The sequence below is a fragment of the Serinus canaria genome, chromosome 7 (genome assembly GCF_022539315.1).
Source record: "Serinus canaria isolate serCan28SL12 chromosome 7, serCan2020, whole genome shotgun sequence".
In the NCBI taxonomy this organism is placed as follows: Eukaryota; Metazoa; Chordata; class Aves; order Passeriformes; family Fringillidae; genus Serinus; species Serinus canaria.
Genome location: NC_066321.1, coordinates 9,021,477 through 9,037,786, shown reverse-complemented (window position 1 = coordinate 9,037,786; position 16,310 = coordinate 9,021,477). Strand labels below are relative to the sequence as shown.

Below are 16,310 nucleotides of genomic sequence, written 5' to 3'. Positions count from 1 at the left end.
TTCTCACAAAATAAATGACTGTTGTAATAGTGGTTCTTTATTGCTCTTACTCTTGCAGTTAATCATTGTCAGCTCTCAAAGAAAAGGACAAGAAGAATTAATATTCTACAGATATTTTATTGAAGAACAGTATTTTCTTCTGTTGCACGACATACCTTTTTTAAACAGTAAAATAAGGAAATTTTTACTCCATAAATAACACAAATTAGCCCTTATATCTCAGTCCAGACAAAATCTGTGTAAAATAGTTAGTTCTATATTTACATTCTGTACCAAAATAGGAAACACATGTTCAAGGTCAGCCAGTTCTCTCAAAACAGTTGTTTTATCTCCAAGGTAAGCTTCACATTAAAAAGGCAAGATTTGCACTTTGGAAGTCTGGTAATGTAAGATCCCGTTATTCAGTGCACAAACAGCCCCAAATCCTGCAGAGCAGTACATACATGCAGGCAGGCACCCACACATCCAGACAAACTAAAAAAAGGGGTTCAGTCTTGCAGGGAAAAAACCTTGAGCTGCTCAGCTGGCTGAAAGTCACTCCTTGGAAATGTGGGGAAGGAAGGATGTACACCTCCCTCTCTACTAAATATCATCAAGCAGAAAGATGTGCAGTACAGGAAGATTTAAAAAAAAAACTGGCCTCATAAGGGATTGTGGATATGTCTGCTCTCAGATATCAGTCTCCCCAGTTTATTGGAGCTCAGCAGAAAGAATGAGCTGTGTTGGACTGACAGTCAATTAATGGGGGATATAATTCTCTTTCAGTAATTAACCTACATCAAGGGCCGTGACTGTATCCCAAGACCTCAATTCATTTCAGGAGGAATGAATTGCTGCTTTTCCATGTGATTTTACTTGCTGCATTCTCCAGCCAAAAGCAATCTTTCCTCCTTATAACTGCAACACTAGAAAAAATGTGTTCTTAAAAGATGACTTGCTTTAATTTCTAATTGAAAGTATTTGAACTACTGGGACCAAAACAGACTGCAAGACTAATTTACTTCCTTAAGCAAAAATGGAATATTTTTTAAAAATTATAGTTAAAACTGTGGACACTATACACTGAAAATGTTTCTGTTACAGATGAGCAAGCTCATGCATCTCAGCACAACTTCCAAGGGCTCCTGCTGCCCAGTCTTCTCTGGTGGAAACACAAAGGCTTAAATGGGCTGTATTTCCAAGTTTTCACACTTAAGAGATGCAATAGGAGGGACTGGTCACGTGTGGTCAGGAAACCTAACGCAGCAAACTTTGCATTTATTTAAAAGAATTCTGAATTTTATGGCAGAAACTACACTTAAGGCTACATAATGGTCTGCTTAAGCTATAATTTTAGCTGTGTTCTATACTCAAAAATGGCTTATGCTTCCTACTATAGTAATTTTACTCTTAAAAACCTGAGACATGACTTGACCTAATTCATGTTAAGATCTGGAAGTTCACAGCAGGCTAAAAGCTGAACTCAAAGACAAACAGAACTGAGGTAGTCAGCTTTACTCAAATATTCTTTATGACAGCTTACCAGTTCATTGCCACTTTAAGTTGACATATTTCCTGGCAGTTCCCACAAGGCTACAGCTGCTAGCAGCTGCTAAACCACTGGTGGGATAGATGATGTTACATTTTTCTGACTAAAGTACCTTCTACACCCGACCCCCCAAAGTCACGTCCAGTTCTGCAGTTCACAGGCAGCTCAAGGGCTGCACGACAAAGAAATTACAACTGAAACCTCAGATTATTAAGGCAGTAGCAGTTTTACTTCACTGAATTCACTGATGCAGCTGCTTAGCAGGTACTGGTGAACCTGACCACAAGAGCTCTAACAGGCTGATAGATTTTTTTTCCCTTTCAATACAAAGCACTACATCCCCTTTCTTTAATTAATGCATACAATTCAGAAGTAGGTAAGCATCAACTTTCTAACCCATCTTTCAATTAATTCTCAGGAAGAGAGATTAAAAGAAGAAAAGCCCTCAAGGTAAACAACTGTGTAGAAGATAAAAATACTCAATTAAATATGACAAATCTCACACTTAGAAGACCAGCATATCAAATACTGAGCACAATAAATTAACACCAGTTAAAAAGTTTACCAGTTATAAAGTTAACCAGAAAGTTCAGACAGTGCAAACATTTCACAGTAAGAAAAAATAACCAGTAATTTCTTTTCAAGTATCAAAAGCATTGTTGTTGAGTGATACCATTTCAACTGTATTATTGCACAACAGACAAAAAATACAATATCAACCTCTGGGACTTAAGATGTATTCTCAAACATTTATGTTTTCCAGGTATCAGTTTACTTTGACTGTTTTGTGGCTATATTAAAATAATTAGCGCGCACTTATCAATTTGAGTGTTTCGTAATTCAGTTTGTACAATTTTAAAGCCTTTGAGTCCTGACTTGTATTGCTTCTCCGAGACACTGATTTAAGGCTAGCCTAGGCCTTGTGTAATTCACAGCAAGCTTAACCTGCAGTTAAGAAAAAGATCTAGCCCAGTGCAAGGTGCTCTCAACTGTGATGTCTTTTGACAGTTTAAGGTTGCACCTTACTTGCCTCAGCAGTGTCATAAGTTTCCTTAAATAAAAAAATAATAATAAAAAAACCCAACAAAATCAAGTCCAGTAGGCACAAAGAATTTCTTACAATCATGATGGAAGTCCTATTATTACAGTATAATTGTACCTAAAGTTTTACTCCATCTCCCTACTTTCCATTTAGGAAAGGGATCCAGTCACTGACAATTATAATGCCACAGAACATTTCAGAAGAAAAGTAACATCATCTTTCTCCCTATATCTGCATTTTTTAGTGCAATGGGCATGTCTGCTCCCTTAAATTTAACACTTTTCCAGGAGTGAAAACTCCTGGAAAGTCCTAAAAGGACAGACAGTGGATTGAACCACAAAGAGTTTCCTTACCTCTGAACAGGATTATTTGTAAACACATTATAGTCAGAAATAAATAGAAATAAGGGTCCTATAGAGCAGCTGTCCTTACCTTGACACATTTTACTCATTTCCTTCCTCTTATATATTTTGTCATCAAGTGATTAATTTTGTAGCAAGGTCTGCCCTCATGTGGCTCAAACCATCTGATTCTCAGCTTACTACAAATACTCAAATAATCCATAGTATTTACTTGTCCAAAAAGAGTAGAGGGAAGAAAAAAAGAAAACAGATTAGGCTTTCCTTCCACATTCAATATAGTTTTTGGTCTAGAGACATCAGCATGATCCTGTAAGATTATAGCTGCCATTGCTACTGGTTTGCTCTTCAAGAAGAAGTGAGAACATCTGCAGTAATATTCATACCAGTTTTGAAACAATAGTGCCATTATTTGAGAAACAAACCAACAAAATAAAAAATAATCATGAATCCTATCCCAAATTTACAGTCTGAGTATCAGTACTGAAAAGCATTTGCCTGGCAAACTCTAGAGGATATTCAAATGTGATGTATTAAATTTCACAGTAGAACTGGCACACACTAAATGAAAATGGGATTTCTAGGCAGTTGCACTGGTTGCCAGTCTGAAATTCCATTTTGTGCATGTAGGAAGATGTAATGAAGCCCAAAAATTAGCTGCTTTATCTAGTATGAATTCTGAGGGGGCTCAAAGCTGCAGAATACAGTTGTGGAGGCATCTGCCGACCACTGGTTATCCAATTACAGTCTTTCCTCCCCCACAAAATTGTAGGAATTAACAAAACAAACAAATTACAAGCCTCTTTAGGCCTTGGTTATCAGCAGTGATGACAACTGATTTTTACATGGCTTTTGACTAAACCACTGAGGTATATTTCCAGTTTGAGGATGTTTTGCTACCAATCACACAACAGACATAAAAAAAACAGCCCTCAATTCCATTACAGAAGAGGTCTCATTTCAAATCTTGACTGAGCTGCCAGGTAGTTTAACACAGTTGGCAAAGTGGATGTTGTTACTGCGTCAAAAAAACCATAGGTTGCAATTCAGGAAAATACTGGCACTTATTGAGAAGACAAGGTAAATTTTCCTCCTCTCAAAATTCTGTCTGCTTTTGTCAACACCTCCCTGACTACTGTGTGCAGCAATACTTGCCAGGGGAGATGAGGTTCAGCAGGAGAGCTGCCTGCTGAGACAGAACCCCCGTGCTCCACAGCAAGGAGGGCAGCAGGATGGGTATTATTTCACAACTTCTTCTTGCCCCAAGCTCAAGTCTATGCGCAGAGAAACAATCCTGTTAGCAGGGGAACTAAGTTGGCCACCAGCAGCCAAAGGGTTACAACCAGGCTGGATGAGCAGGAGCATAAATCTAAAAGTAAAAAAAAAAAAATTAAAAATTATAAATTTTACATTTAAAGATAAGATAAAATAACAAAGAGAACACTAAAAACCGCCAAAGAGTTAAAACCAACTTCTTGACAAAACATTAACTGGTATTTAGTGAATTCAGCTTTTTACCTTCCTCAAAAAGAAAACTCTGATCTTTCTGCATTACAACATGAACATTATCAATAGGAAGCTATACAAGTGAGAACTCACTTTCCACCAAGGTGTTAATTTTTAAGATTATAGTAACAATATGGCTTTCAAAACACAGGTCAGATTTCCTGATAAATTCCCAGGCTAAAGCTAGATTTCTGGGATGATTACCAGAAGGAGACATGAAAAGAAGGCATTATGTTTCAGACACATTTCTTCTGTGTTAGTCACTGTTCTGCACGACTGCACAGCAAAATGCAGGGCACCTTTGCTATTTTCCTTTACCTCCTACACCTGGGATCTTAAAATAGCCATAGACTTCTTTTCCTGTTCCTGACAGTCAGAGCTGACACAAATCTTTGACGTTTTCAGATATTTAATACTGAAGTTTCACTTCAGCAAAAAAAGGCAACCTACCAATGGGTGCAGCTCTTGTTAAGTTAGAAGCTGGAGGATCCCTCTCTGGGGGACAGGAGTCACAGAAGTCTGAACAGGCTGGGCAAATCAGATTGCCAACATGTATCCAGCCATTCATCTGAATGCTCACAGTCAACACCTGGCCTGAGCGGCTGCACAAGTATGCAGTGTCCTTGACCCACACATGCAGCCCTTGTGGAGAACAAGAAACCTTCAAATAAAAGAGTCAAGTCTGTATTATGATTTGTTGCAGCATATGTCACAGCTGAGACAGCCACAATACACAGAATATCATCACACAATTACAGAAGGCACCAAGCCATTCAGAGTAACACCAGACCACATAAGAAGGCTTCAGGTGTCTGCCCTTCTTGTTCTTTAGCCCAACCTTTTATACCCCTCATGTTCATGCATTGCACCTGTGTGCCCTCTGTTCCCTTTGGTGGTTGGTCAGTGCACCTGGGCCTCCATGGCTCCTTGCTTTCAGTGCTGTTCACCTCCTTCTCACAGCTGTACCCATTGGGGATGAGGCTCAGTGGGGCAGCCCCACTCCCAATGACCACAAACTGTGTAACTACAGTGATTTAGCAGAAGCAAAGATTAACTGCAAGTATTTTAATGCAATCTGAGCAACTACAAGATTCAGGAATGCTTCAAAACACTGACTATACTCTATTTGTACAATTATGCAAACCATCAGCTGAGAATGAGTAAAACTTGGCTTCTGCTACTGACTACTTTTGCAGAGTTGTGCACTTAACAATCTAAATTATAGGCTTATGGTTGGAAGATTGTTTACAAAGCATGTTATATCATCCATAGATTAGAATGCAGGTAAAAAATTCTAACAGTCACAAGCTACATTTTAAGCCTGACTTTTCCCTTTAGGGTTATTAAAAAAGAAAACCCACCAAAAACCCAACAAATACTTACTTGATAACATCCACTACCCCAGTCAGGGTAACTGAGTTTCCTCCTGCACTGTTCCATAACAAAAGCAGATTTCTGAATAAGACATACAGAGTTTGGTCCATATTTCTCTGCACCATAGTTTTTGGTAGGATCTAAGGTAGAAGGAATATACTGAATTACAAGTTAACCAGAGGAACAGAAAGCCCACATCAATTTAAAAGGCTATCTAATCAATTTCCCCACATACAATTCAAGGCTTACTTTTGGAATATTTCAGACCCTGAATTATTATCAATTTGGGAATTATACCATCTTGAAAATAAGATGGGAAGAAACACAAAATTTAAGAAACAAACAAAATAATCAACTAACCACAAAAAAACCCACAATGAGCAAGCACTTTCCATCAGAAAGTGATTATGTTTGCCCTCAGGGAATGACAGCTGTGATTGCTGGTTTGAGGGCACAGGGTATTTGTTTTTGAGACAACTGCACAGACAGGTCATATCCTACAGCATTCTGGAGCTCTGCAATACTGAACATCCATGCATTACACTAAGAGACAAGCCCCTGTTCTGTTCTGGTAACTCACAAAGACCCTGGCCTTGAACAAAATACCTACAAAGGTAAAAAGTGCAATCACATTTCAGAGGCTCAATAAACAACCTTCTCCCCCACTCCCATTCTTTGTCTTGCATTTGGGTCATTTGGGGTAAGTATTTGATCACTCCTTTTGCAATTCCTGCATTAGATATGTGAGTTTTCCTCAGGTGTACACAATAGCTGTGCTATGCTTCTTACCACAGCACAGTGTTTACACAGATGGTGGTGTGAAACCTCATGAGTGAAAAAATTCACATGCAATTAATTTGAACATGCAGCAAGTCTATTCCTAGTTAACAAATGCAATCTCTGCAATACCACCCTGAAGCCCTGAATACTGACCTGGCTGGTTTTCAATTATTCTACAGTCTGAACTGCGTTGAAATTCACCACTTAAATGCCAGCTGAATTCCTGACTAAAGGGACAATAGTCAGCAATTTCTACTGAGCCACCATAGTAAGGCAGTTCTTCTGCTGGTACTCCATTAAGATTGTCAAAGTACTGCAAAGCAAAACACAGTAGTGAAGCAGTTTGTGCAAAGGCAGCTGTTTTTTAAAATAGACCAAATGATTACAGCTGCAAGAACATCAGCTGTTACTACTCAGGAATGCTATTAACAGCACCTTACAACACCCATGAACCAGATGGGCCAGAAGTATTTAAGAATACATAAATAATGCAGAGATTTACATCTGCATGTATCACTCCCAGGTTCTGCCCCCGATTCCCCTCTTTATAATAATTACATTCTTTGGGATGTAAACAGAACAGATTTCTTAGTGTGCAGTGACAAAGGGCAGAAGACTGGGGGAAGAAATCCATCAAACAAGATGTTTTGGGGGATTTCTGTTACACAGCAACATTTCTATCTGGCATTTGACTAGATAGCCAAGTAACATCATTTTCTTTTATTAAGATCACAAGAGGTTTTTATCAATCTTCCGACTCCTTGTAATAAACTAGGTAGACATTTTTCACAGTATCTACTGTGATCTGATAGTTCAGAAGAAAAAAAACAGAAGCAAATACAATCATTAGGCTGCAAAGCTCAACAATGAAAACATTTCAGTTATTTGTAAAGTAGGATGCATTATACCTGATATTCCTGAGGTAACTGCTTTGGAAACTTCTGCAAGTTGCACACTGCTACTGCTCTTTGGTCCTGTCTGCAGGTTAACTGCAAAGGATTACTCCTCAAAGTGTCGCAGTATGGACTGATTAATTGCTTCCTCAAATACAAAAAGCAAGCCAACAAAACCAGAATAAAAATCACTTCAGATCAATTAAACTGCTTTACATAAGCAGCCTGTCAAGACTTTGTTCCTATTCTCCCCTAGACTCAGTCAATCACACAAAGAAGCACTGACTTCTTCTCTGGAGGCTAGTTCTTCTCATTTGTCTGCTTTTGACCTTTCTGATTTAAAGAATATCAAGCCAGCAAACAAAGTTACAATGCATTCAGCTATTTAGTTTTAATGACACAGCTTTGTACATTTTAAAGAACAAAAAATATAAGCAAAAGAGGCCCACTATGCAGCTGTGTGCTAGAAATGTTTGAGGATTGTAAAGAACAAGCAAGGTTGTAAGGAACAAACGCGGCAGGCTGTGTTTTGAAGATGGCTATCATCTCCTTCAGTTGCTTTAAGTACAGTCCAGCAAAATGACACAGGCAGTATTCCCAATTAAAAGGCACAAAATAAGAAGGCAAACACTTTTAGAGTTAAGTCCTACCTGTCCTCTCTAAAGTGCAGCCTTCTCGTAGTCTAAATGCATTCTACACCGTTTGCCTCTGGATTTATTGTAATTGGGTGGGATGCAGGGCAGCATTCCTTTCTCATCTCTACCAACTTCTCCCTCTTTTTACTGAGTTACATTTGAAGGACAAATGTAAACAAGCATCAGGGCTTCCTCTTTTTTAAATTTTTTTTTTAAGACTGTATTCTTACTTTTGTCTCTTCTGGTCAATCCAGAATTTGCAGCTCTTCATTACAAAGTCACAGCCTTTATTGCGTCCCCAGTCTAATTTCTCTGCCATGCTGTAATTTGCTTTATACCATCTGCAAAGGTATTTTGAAATGAGAACACAGTTACTTCAAAAATTACTGCTCTGATTAATAAAACAGCAGTTCAAAGAATTTTATATTATGCCTTAAGGTTTTCAAATTAAGAAAAAGGGAAACTACATCCCCTTCTGCCTATAGGAAAATACATTATGACTCCACTGCTTTTCAAGTCACAATGAACTAGAAGAAAATTTTGTGATCTGCAAAGGATCAATGCATATGGAAAGATGAAAGCTTAGTCAATTTCTGCTTTTATATCTTCAAGAAGAGCTGAAAAAAATAATCAACACGTATTGCATGCAATTGAAAGAAGACTTACATTAAGACAAAAAGTAAATGCTAAAAACAGCACTTTGGATTGCAATGCCTGTTTTTTTAAGGCTAGATTAAAAATGGGTTTTGAAACACATGAAGAAAAAGTAACATCAAGGTATGACTCCTTATCTAATGTAAAGCTAATTATGCTGATAATTCACTCTGCTGCAGAGGGATAAGCACAAGTGTATCAATTTGAAATAAAGTCAAGTACAGTGCAAACCAAACACAAATTAACTAAAACCCACCCTCCCATTCTCAATTCTTACCCTGTGTCTTCCATTAATGCTAAGGTGATCCTGGAAAATACTCGATTCTGAGTGTGGGATCCAGTCATTGCTTCATTCTGAAAGTTACCAGTTATGATTGGTAAGCCACACAAAATCATTATTGTAAGAAAACGCTTCCTAGGAAAAAGCATTTTATTTCTATTCTCTTTTTACTATTGACAATCAAATCCCATAGTCCTTCATAAAAAGACTGTCCTGAAGCATTTCCCTTCTTGTTTACCTTACTGCATAAAACAATGACTAGACAATGTAACTGCCAAAAATATCACACAGCGCTAAGTTACAAATAAAAGTTAGCTTAAACCTTAAGAGGGAAGTAAGTGTTTCCCTTGGTCAGGCAAAGTTCTGGAGGAGCCAGGGCAAAAGCTAAAGCCAGAGCATGTGAAAAAAGATGAAGTCAAGGTAATAAATAGAATAATGAAGTATTTAAGAGGTGGAGGGCATCGAAGCTCAATTGACTAAAAGGAATACCCCCTTTGCCCCAAAATGGGAGCAAACCTTCTCAAAAGGGTAAATGGCAGACAGGAGTAAGAGACATTTAGCTTTTCAGTAACACTTGATCTCATACTCTGAAACTTAGCAAAAAAGCTGAAAGACAGATATATCTAGAAATTGGATCTCTAAATATTTAAGTATCAAGTACTATTTGTGATGTATTTCAATGAGGTTTGATACTCCTGCATTTTCAAGGCTCCAGTAGGTACCACAATAAACCGAAAAATCAAAGCACAGGGAGCAGACTTTTCCACACTCCCTTCCATTCCTAGTATCAGCACAAACCTCCAACAACCTCTTCTCCCAGTGATTGAGCTCAGTACCCATGCCACCTTGATTTTCAAGCTCCATTCCCTCTAGAATTGGACAATTAAAATGTTTTCGGGCTTCTTCCTAGAAAGAAAACATTTCAACACAACTCTCAAAATACTGAGATGGATGCCCATATGTAGTTCTAGTGCTCTAGAAATAACTATAAAAAGTATTTCAGCATTTCTTTTTCTACCATTTTATTATCTACTCAGAGGCTGACTAAGCAAGCACCCCAACAGCAAAACTATCATACTATCTACTCATCTCCTTGAAATAAATGAGCAAAACCAGTGGTAATTATTCCATGTTTGCTCTATATACTGTCTTAGATTTAAAACAAAAAGATTATTTGTGGCCAAATGCGATTAACACTATGACTTATTTCCAAATCCAATTTGTTAACACTTGAGCATATGTTCTGCTGGGGGCACAAAGAGAGAGTCTGACGCGTGGGAAGCAAGAAAGATTTCCAAAAATCCTTGAGGAATTTCTTTTTAATCATGACAAAATATTAATATTAAAGGAACAGGAGGTGTCTTAAGTCTGTAGGAAAACATCTAAAGAGTAGGACTAAGGAATTTCTTCAACATCTGTTTTGCTTAACCTTTTATAATTTACCTTGAAGTTATTTTATTTCCCTTCATTTTCTCTTATTATGTCAATTTATTTTATTTCATATTGTCTGTCACCCATTTTCTACTTTGCTTTAGCTACAGCCTCTCAATTACACAATGTTAATGGCACAGGCTTTGAGCCATGCTTTCAGGGAAGGGCACTCTTCAAGGATAAGAAATATTTATGACTCAAGAATGTCCTGGCAACCTTGGCATACAAAGCTTGAAAGGTAATGCACACTCACAACTACTCGAGGAGTCACCAGAAGATGAACAGCATGGCGCAGCATTTTACCACCACGTACGTCCCACAGCCTCACTGCTTTATGAACAACTTTATTGCTCCACTGATACAAACCTAGGCTGTAAGGAGAAAGTTTGGTTAGAAATCCTTCCCACAAAGACTTGTTACTGTGCAAAGATCTTTCTCCATAAGAAACAGAATCATGAATAATCTCTATACTCCCTCATGCTTTCTAAATTTAAAAATTTTATTATGCAGGATTTCTCCTTTTTAAGATGTGTTTATTATACACACAACTGATTTAACAAGGAAAATAAGATTAGTTATAGACTCAAGGTGCATTTTCTACAGTTAGCAAAAAAGTAAGAAATTAAATAAAACTCCTCAGTATTGCTATTGTAAAAAAAAATCTCTCCACCCTTCCATCTCCTAGAATAATATCTACAATACCAACCAAAAAAACGAAAATAAGAATGCAAACTGCTAATTCTGTAACAAATCAGAAACTTTACATAGCAGATAACACACATTGTCCATTCTGCATAACCATAAATCTTAAAAATGAACTGCACTGACATTAGGCAGCGTTGATAATTATAAGGCTTAACTTCCAGCCTTCTGATAAATGAAATCCTCTCTTAGTTTATCGTATATGTGGATAATATAAGTGCTTAATGACAATGTAAAGAAAGACTAGAGAATCACCACACACCACTGTTTGAACATTATAAAGGAAAGTCACTCTAATAATAGAATGAAGTTGGATTTTTAACAGGCAAGAATACATCCTAAAAAAGCAACATGAAAAGCTTCATCCTTCACTGGGAGTACCAAGAGGTCCAAAAAAATACCTTTCATTAAAATGAGGAAGTCCATCTGCATATCTTGGTGTCAAAGGTTTTCCATCATCATCACGATAAAATGCAAACAGTCCAGCAGAGAAACCCTTCAAGTCAAAAAACAAGCACATGGAAACCTTTGGTAAGACATTCATTTACAAAGTCAAACACCATGAAAGAGTCCCCACACCCACCAGAGATACACTGGAGGTACAACACTCCAAGGCAATTAACACAAATTGAAAGAGGCAAAGCAAGAGCTTCCCTTCACCAAACATCCTTCTCTTGGCAACAAGCCAGAGGCATGTGAGCAACCAGGCACCCATTTCAGGGCAACGTTTTATCAAGCCTTACCAGTGCATGGATTATCTCGTGTTTGACTGTAGACAACATGCCAACAAATTCCTGAGCTTGTGTTGAAATCATGTTTGGACACAAGTTAGCATATCCTGCTATTGGCCTGGAAGAGAGTTTTAAAGTTAAATGGTTTTTGGTAAAATACTCCAAAATTCAAATCATTATTCACTTGAAGCACCAGAAGACTTAAAGAAGATACGGACTAATGTAAAAATATGTCCTTCCCAATCATTTATAAATATCTGTTAACAACACAGTGAGTAGTTTACTGTTGGGATGGGGTGAATCAACTTCTATATTCAGTATTCTGCACAGGTCTCAGGGACAACAGTGCAAGGAACCTGAAGATCCTAGGGGAGGTACAAAGATTGTGACAGTGACTACAAGTGAAATGGAAACAAAATATAAGTAGGAATTTGCATTCTTTAAGTTTGTGAAATCATGACATTCACCTTAAGAGAAACAGGATCTCGAGAAAAAGTTTAGGCACTAACAGTGGAGGATCAGCTTTGAGTCCCGTACCTAAACTCTGCAAGCTAATCACTATTTGATGGGTTTGTGATTTTACATAAATGCAGTGCTTGTCCATGATGGCACCTCTGTTATACAACAAAGGCAAACAATCAAATTCCACATCCAAACAATCAAGAAGCTTGAAAGTTTAATTAAAAAGAGAGTTTGCAGCAGAGGGAATACTTGCCTGTCCATTTCAGCTTCCAGTTGGCAGTAGGCTGCATATGCAATGATATTTTCATGGCCACACCTGTCAGTGGTGAGAGCACTAACGTAGAGCACAAAGTCAGCATCTCGAACCCCTTCCTGCTCGGGGGAGCCCGTGGGCCTGCGGTGCCAGTCACTGTCATTGTACACTCTGCATTGCTGTACAGTGTTCAAAGGCAACAATTAAAATACTTCACTTATCACCAAAATTTTGCACGACACAATTCAATTAGCTTGAAGCCAAGAATAAATCTTAATAGACAGCAGAAGATAAGAAAACACCCTGTGAAGAGCAGCAAACAAAACCAGAGCCAAGGAATCACTTTCAAATTACTAACTCTTATGATTTATTAGATACAAGGAAGGTGGCAGCTTTAAAAAATCAAACAAAAAAAAGCCTGTCAAGCTTCCCAGGATTAGCACCCTGTATTTCTTATAAATTAAAAAAAATCTTGGCTCACAAAACCAGTATACGTAAGCAGCAACAGAATTTCTCACTTAATCTATCTTTTTAATGATACACTTGAAACTTCCAAGTTAAAAAAAAGAAAACCAGAAACTACTGATCACATACTGTAGTTGAATCAAGAAAACAAATCTGAAGCATTTCTTGCACCATGCTCCTGAGTCAGTGGATAAACTCTTCAAACAAGGTCTTCAAAAACCAACTATTAACTCTGTGAAATTCTAACTCATTGACCAAGGTGAATAACAAAGTGACTAATGGCAATTTAGCAAGCTCCAAATCTCATCCTCTCCGTACAGGCCATTAGAACACAGGCTCAGAAGACAGTAACCAGTTCCTGATTTTTTTATTTGAGTTTGGATTCAACAATATCAACTACAGAAACTCACACTAATTTAAATTTTTCTGTTCTTTCATTCAGATTTAGTGATCTCCAGGAAACAGGTCACTTATGCACAATTACCAACATTCACTTTTTCATTAATTAGCATAAACAACAGTATTTCAAATATTAGGAAACACTTGGACAGCTGAGCTTACCTGGAGGTGTTTCTCAGGAACTATAACTGGCCCACACCTTGTATGGTCTGCACAGGCTTTTTGGCAATATCTGTGAGGGTCAGCCTTTCTCCTTAAATATTGGTTTGTCACACATTGCCTTCAATGAAACATGAGACAGTCAATGCTTTGATTATTAAAGGAGAACTACAGAACAGTCTTGATATAACTTTCACAGTGAAAATTGTTAATTACCTTACCAGGGAAGACATAATGCTTCCAGTTGTTAATGGAGCATCCACAGGCTCAAAGAGAGATTAGAATCAGGTTCATAAATGGGAGTACACATAAAAGAGAACCGGCAGCATGTATAGCTTTGAATATCTACAGTTTCAGTATTTCAATTGCTACAACAAATGCAGGTGTTGCTTGTGGAAGACTGGCAGATTTGCAAAAGAGCATCTGCCACTGCCACTAGATGGGTCCCTGATCTGATACAGCAGGGCATTTCCTACACTCTAATCTTCTTTTAAAGACTATGCAGCACAGCGTTAAATATCAAATATAGCAAGTGATTTTCATCAGACTTTCACACACCTGCTTAGCAATATAGCACCGGCAGATTTGCGCACTTGAAATGTCTTCTCCAAATAAGATATCGCTTGTGGGAAGAGTTTGTTCTGAAAAGAGCAAAAATTAGAGTGACCCAGTAGTAGTGCAGACACAACTCACCCCAAAGGCATTAACCACCAAGTTACAGGAAACTTGCTCATTATTGTGGTTTAGCACAATAGGAGAAAGCCTGACCCTCTGAGAAGTTCAATTATTATCAATATATTCAGAAAATACTTTGTTTCAGTATTCCTATATGTTGTTATTGGAATGAGAAAATGGGAAGGAAAACAGTATTAATTAGAACGCACAGCTTCAAAGAGGCTTTTAAAAACTACATACACATTTCTCACTGATACTTTTGCACCTTGGGATATAGCAAACACCCTGCAGCAGAACTCTGGAATTATTTGTTATGGAGGTATAATTTACACACAAAGCTTTGGTTTCCTGGACTAGGGGAATACTAAATTGCTGGCATTCAAAGTTTTAGTTAAACCGGCCCTAAACTTAATTTCATTGATATTACATACAAACAAAAAGGGGAAGAAAATATACCATACCTTTATAAGGTGTCTTTTCTCAGGCAGCAAACTATATTTAAAAAACAAAACAAACGAGCTTTAATTCACGAGGTTTCTATTCTCAGCTATTAAAAAAAAAAATCTGCCACACCATTATACTCACTCCTCAACGCTTCTGTCATACACAATCTTAATTCTTAGCTGTTGATCCACGTTTCTCTTCGAGACGTGGTTTTCCTTTAGAGGAACTTGATAGACGACCTGGCAGGGAGAGTCACGAGGCGCGGGATGAGGCAGCTCACCCTCACCCTCACCCGGGCTGACACCGCACCCGCGGCCCCGGGCCCCGGCTCCTTCTCGCCCGGCAGCACCGCTCCGTGCCAGCCCCTTCCAGCCCTTCCCGACCCTTCCCTCGCCGCAATGGGATGCTCCGCGCCCGCCCGCCGTCGTCAGCGCCCACAGCCGTGGTTGCGGGGCCAGACCCGGCACAGCCCGGCCCGGAAAAGCCGAGAAGGGACGGATCCAACAGCGGGAACGGCCAACAAGGGATCCTCTGCCCCCAACACCCCCCAGCGGCCGCCTGAAGACCCCCGGCCACGCCACCTGATCGCCGCTGGGTACGCGATGGTCACAGGAGGAGGAGGCGGAAGTGCCGAGCGGCAGCGGCAGGAGCAGCAGGAGCCCGGCGGTGAAGGCGGCGAGCGGCGGGCGGCAGCAGCGGATGGGCCGGGAGGGCCCGCCGCCCGGCTCGGCGGCCATCTTGGAGTGCCCCTCCGCCGCGTCGCCATGGAGGCAGCGCCGGGGGAGCGGCCTCCGCCAATGGGCGGGCGGAGCGGGAGCGGCGGACGCTTTTGATTGGACGCGATGCCATGAGGGGCTGAGGGGAGGCGGCGGGGGCGCGGGCGGTGCGGACCGGAGTCACAGGAGCGGGACGGCGCCCCCCTCAGAGCCACCGCTAAATCATTCCCCCAGCGCCACATCTACACGGCCTTTGAACGCTTCCACCACCTCCCCGGACAGCCCATTCCAATGCTCGACTACCCTTCCTGTGTAGGAATTTTCCCCAATGTTCTTCTTAAACCCTTGGGGCCGTTTCTCATCCTGTCGCTCCTAACCTGGGAGAAGAACCCGCCGCCCACCTGGCTACAGCCCCCTGTCAGGACGTTGTAGAAAGCAGTAAGGTCCACCCCAAGCCTCCTTTTCTCCAGGGTGAGCCTCCCCTGTTCCCTTCTCTGGACACACTCCAGCCCCTAAATGCCTTTATTGTCGTGATGGACCCAAAAATAAGCACAGAGCTTAAGATGCTTCATGGGTGCCCAGCACAAGTGACATTCACTGCCCTGGTCTGGTGGCCACACTATTGCTGATGCAAGCCAGGATGGCACTGGTCTCGGCCATCTGGGCATGGGCTGGTTCACAGCCAACCATCTGTCAAACAGCACACCCAGTTCCTTTTGTGACTGGGATTTTATTAATCATACCCAACACAGGCTTTCCCCAGCTTCTCAGTCCACAAACACTGCACAATAGAGTATCCTCCAGTTTCTAGTATGGAAATGA

The 16,310-nt window shown here is 39.9% G+C and overlaps 1 protein-coding gene across 1 annotated transcript; it reads right to left on the bottom strand.

Annotated features, from left to right (window-relative positions):
* Positions 1-117: 117 nt before the first annotated feature.
* On the bottom strand, positions 118-15,556 carry LMLN (leishmanolysin like peptidase). Its single transcript, XM_030241766.2, has 17 exons — positions 15,354-15,556; positions 14,914-15,011; positions 14,790-14,820; positions 14,212-14,294; positions 13,657-13,774; positions 12,631-12,809; positions 11,928-12,033; positions 11,586-11,680; positions 10,736-10,853; positions 9,850-9,957; positions 9,049-9,125; positions 8,348-8,458; positions 7,498-7,630; positions 6,743-6,902; positions 5,819-5,949; positions 4,886-5,096; positions 118-4,298 (listed from the first exon to the last, which is right to left on the bottom strand). Exons 1-17 carry the CDS (start codon positions 15,507-15,509, stop codon positions 4,204-4,206), a joined length of 2,010 nt encoding a protein of 669 aa, XP_030097626.2. The 5' UTR covers positions 15,510-15,556; the 3' UTR covers positions 118-4,203.
* Between the last annotated feature and the right edge of the window lie 754 nt (positions 15,557-16,310).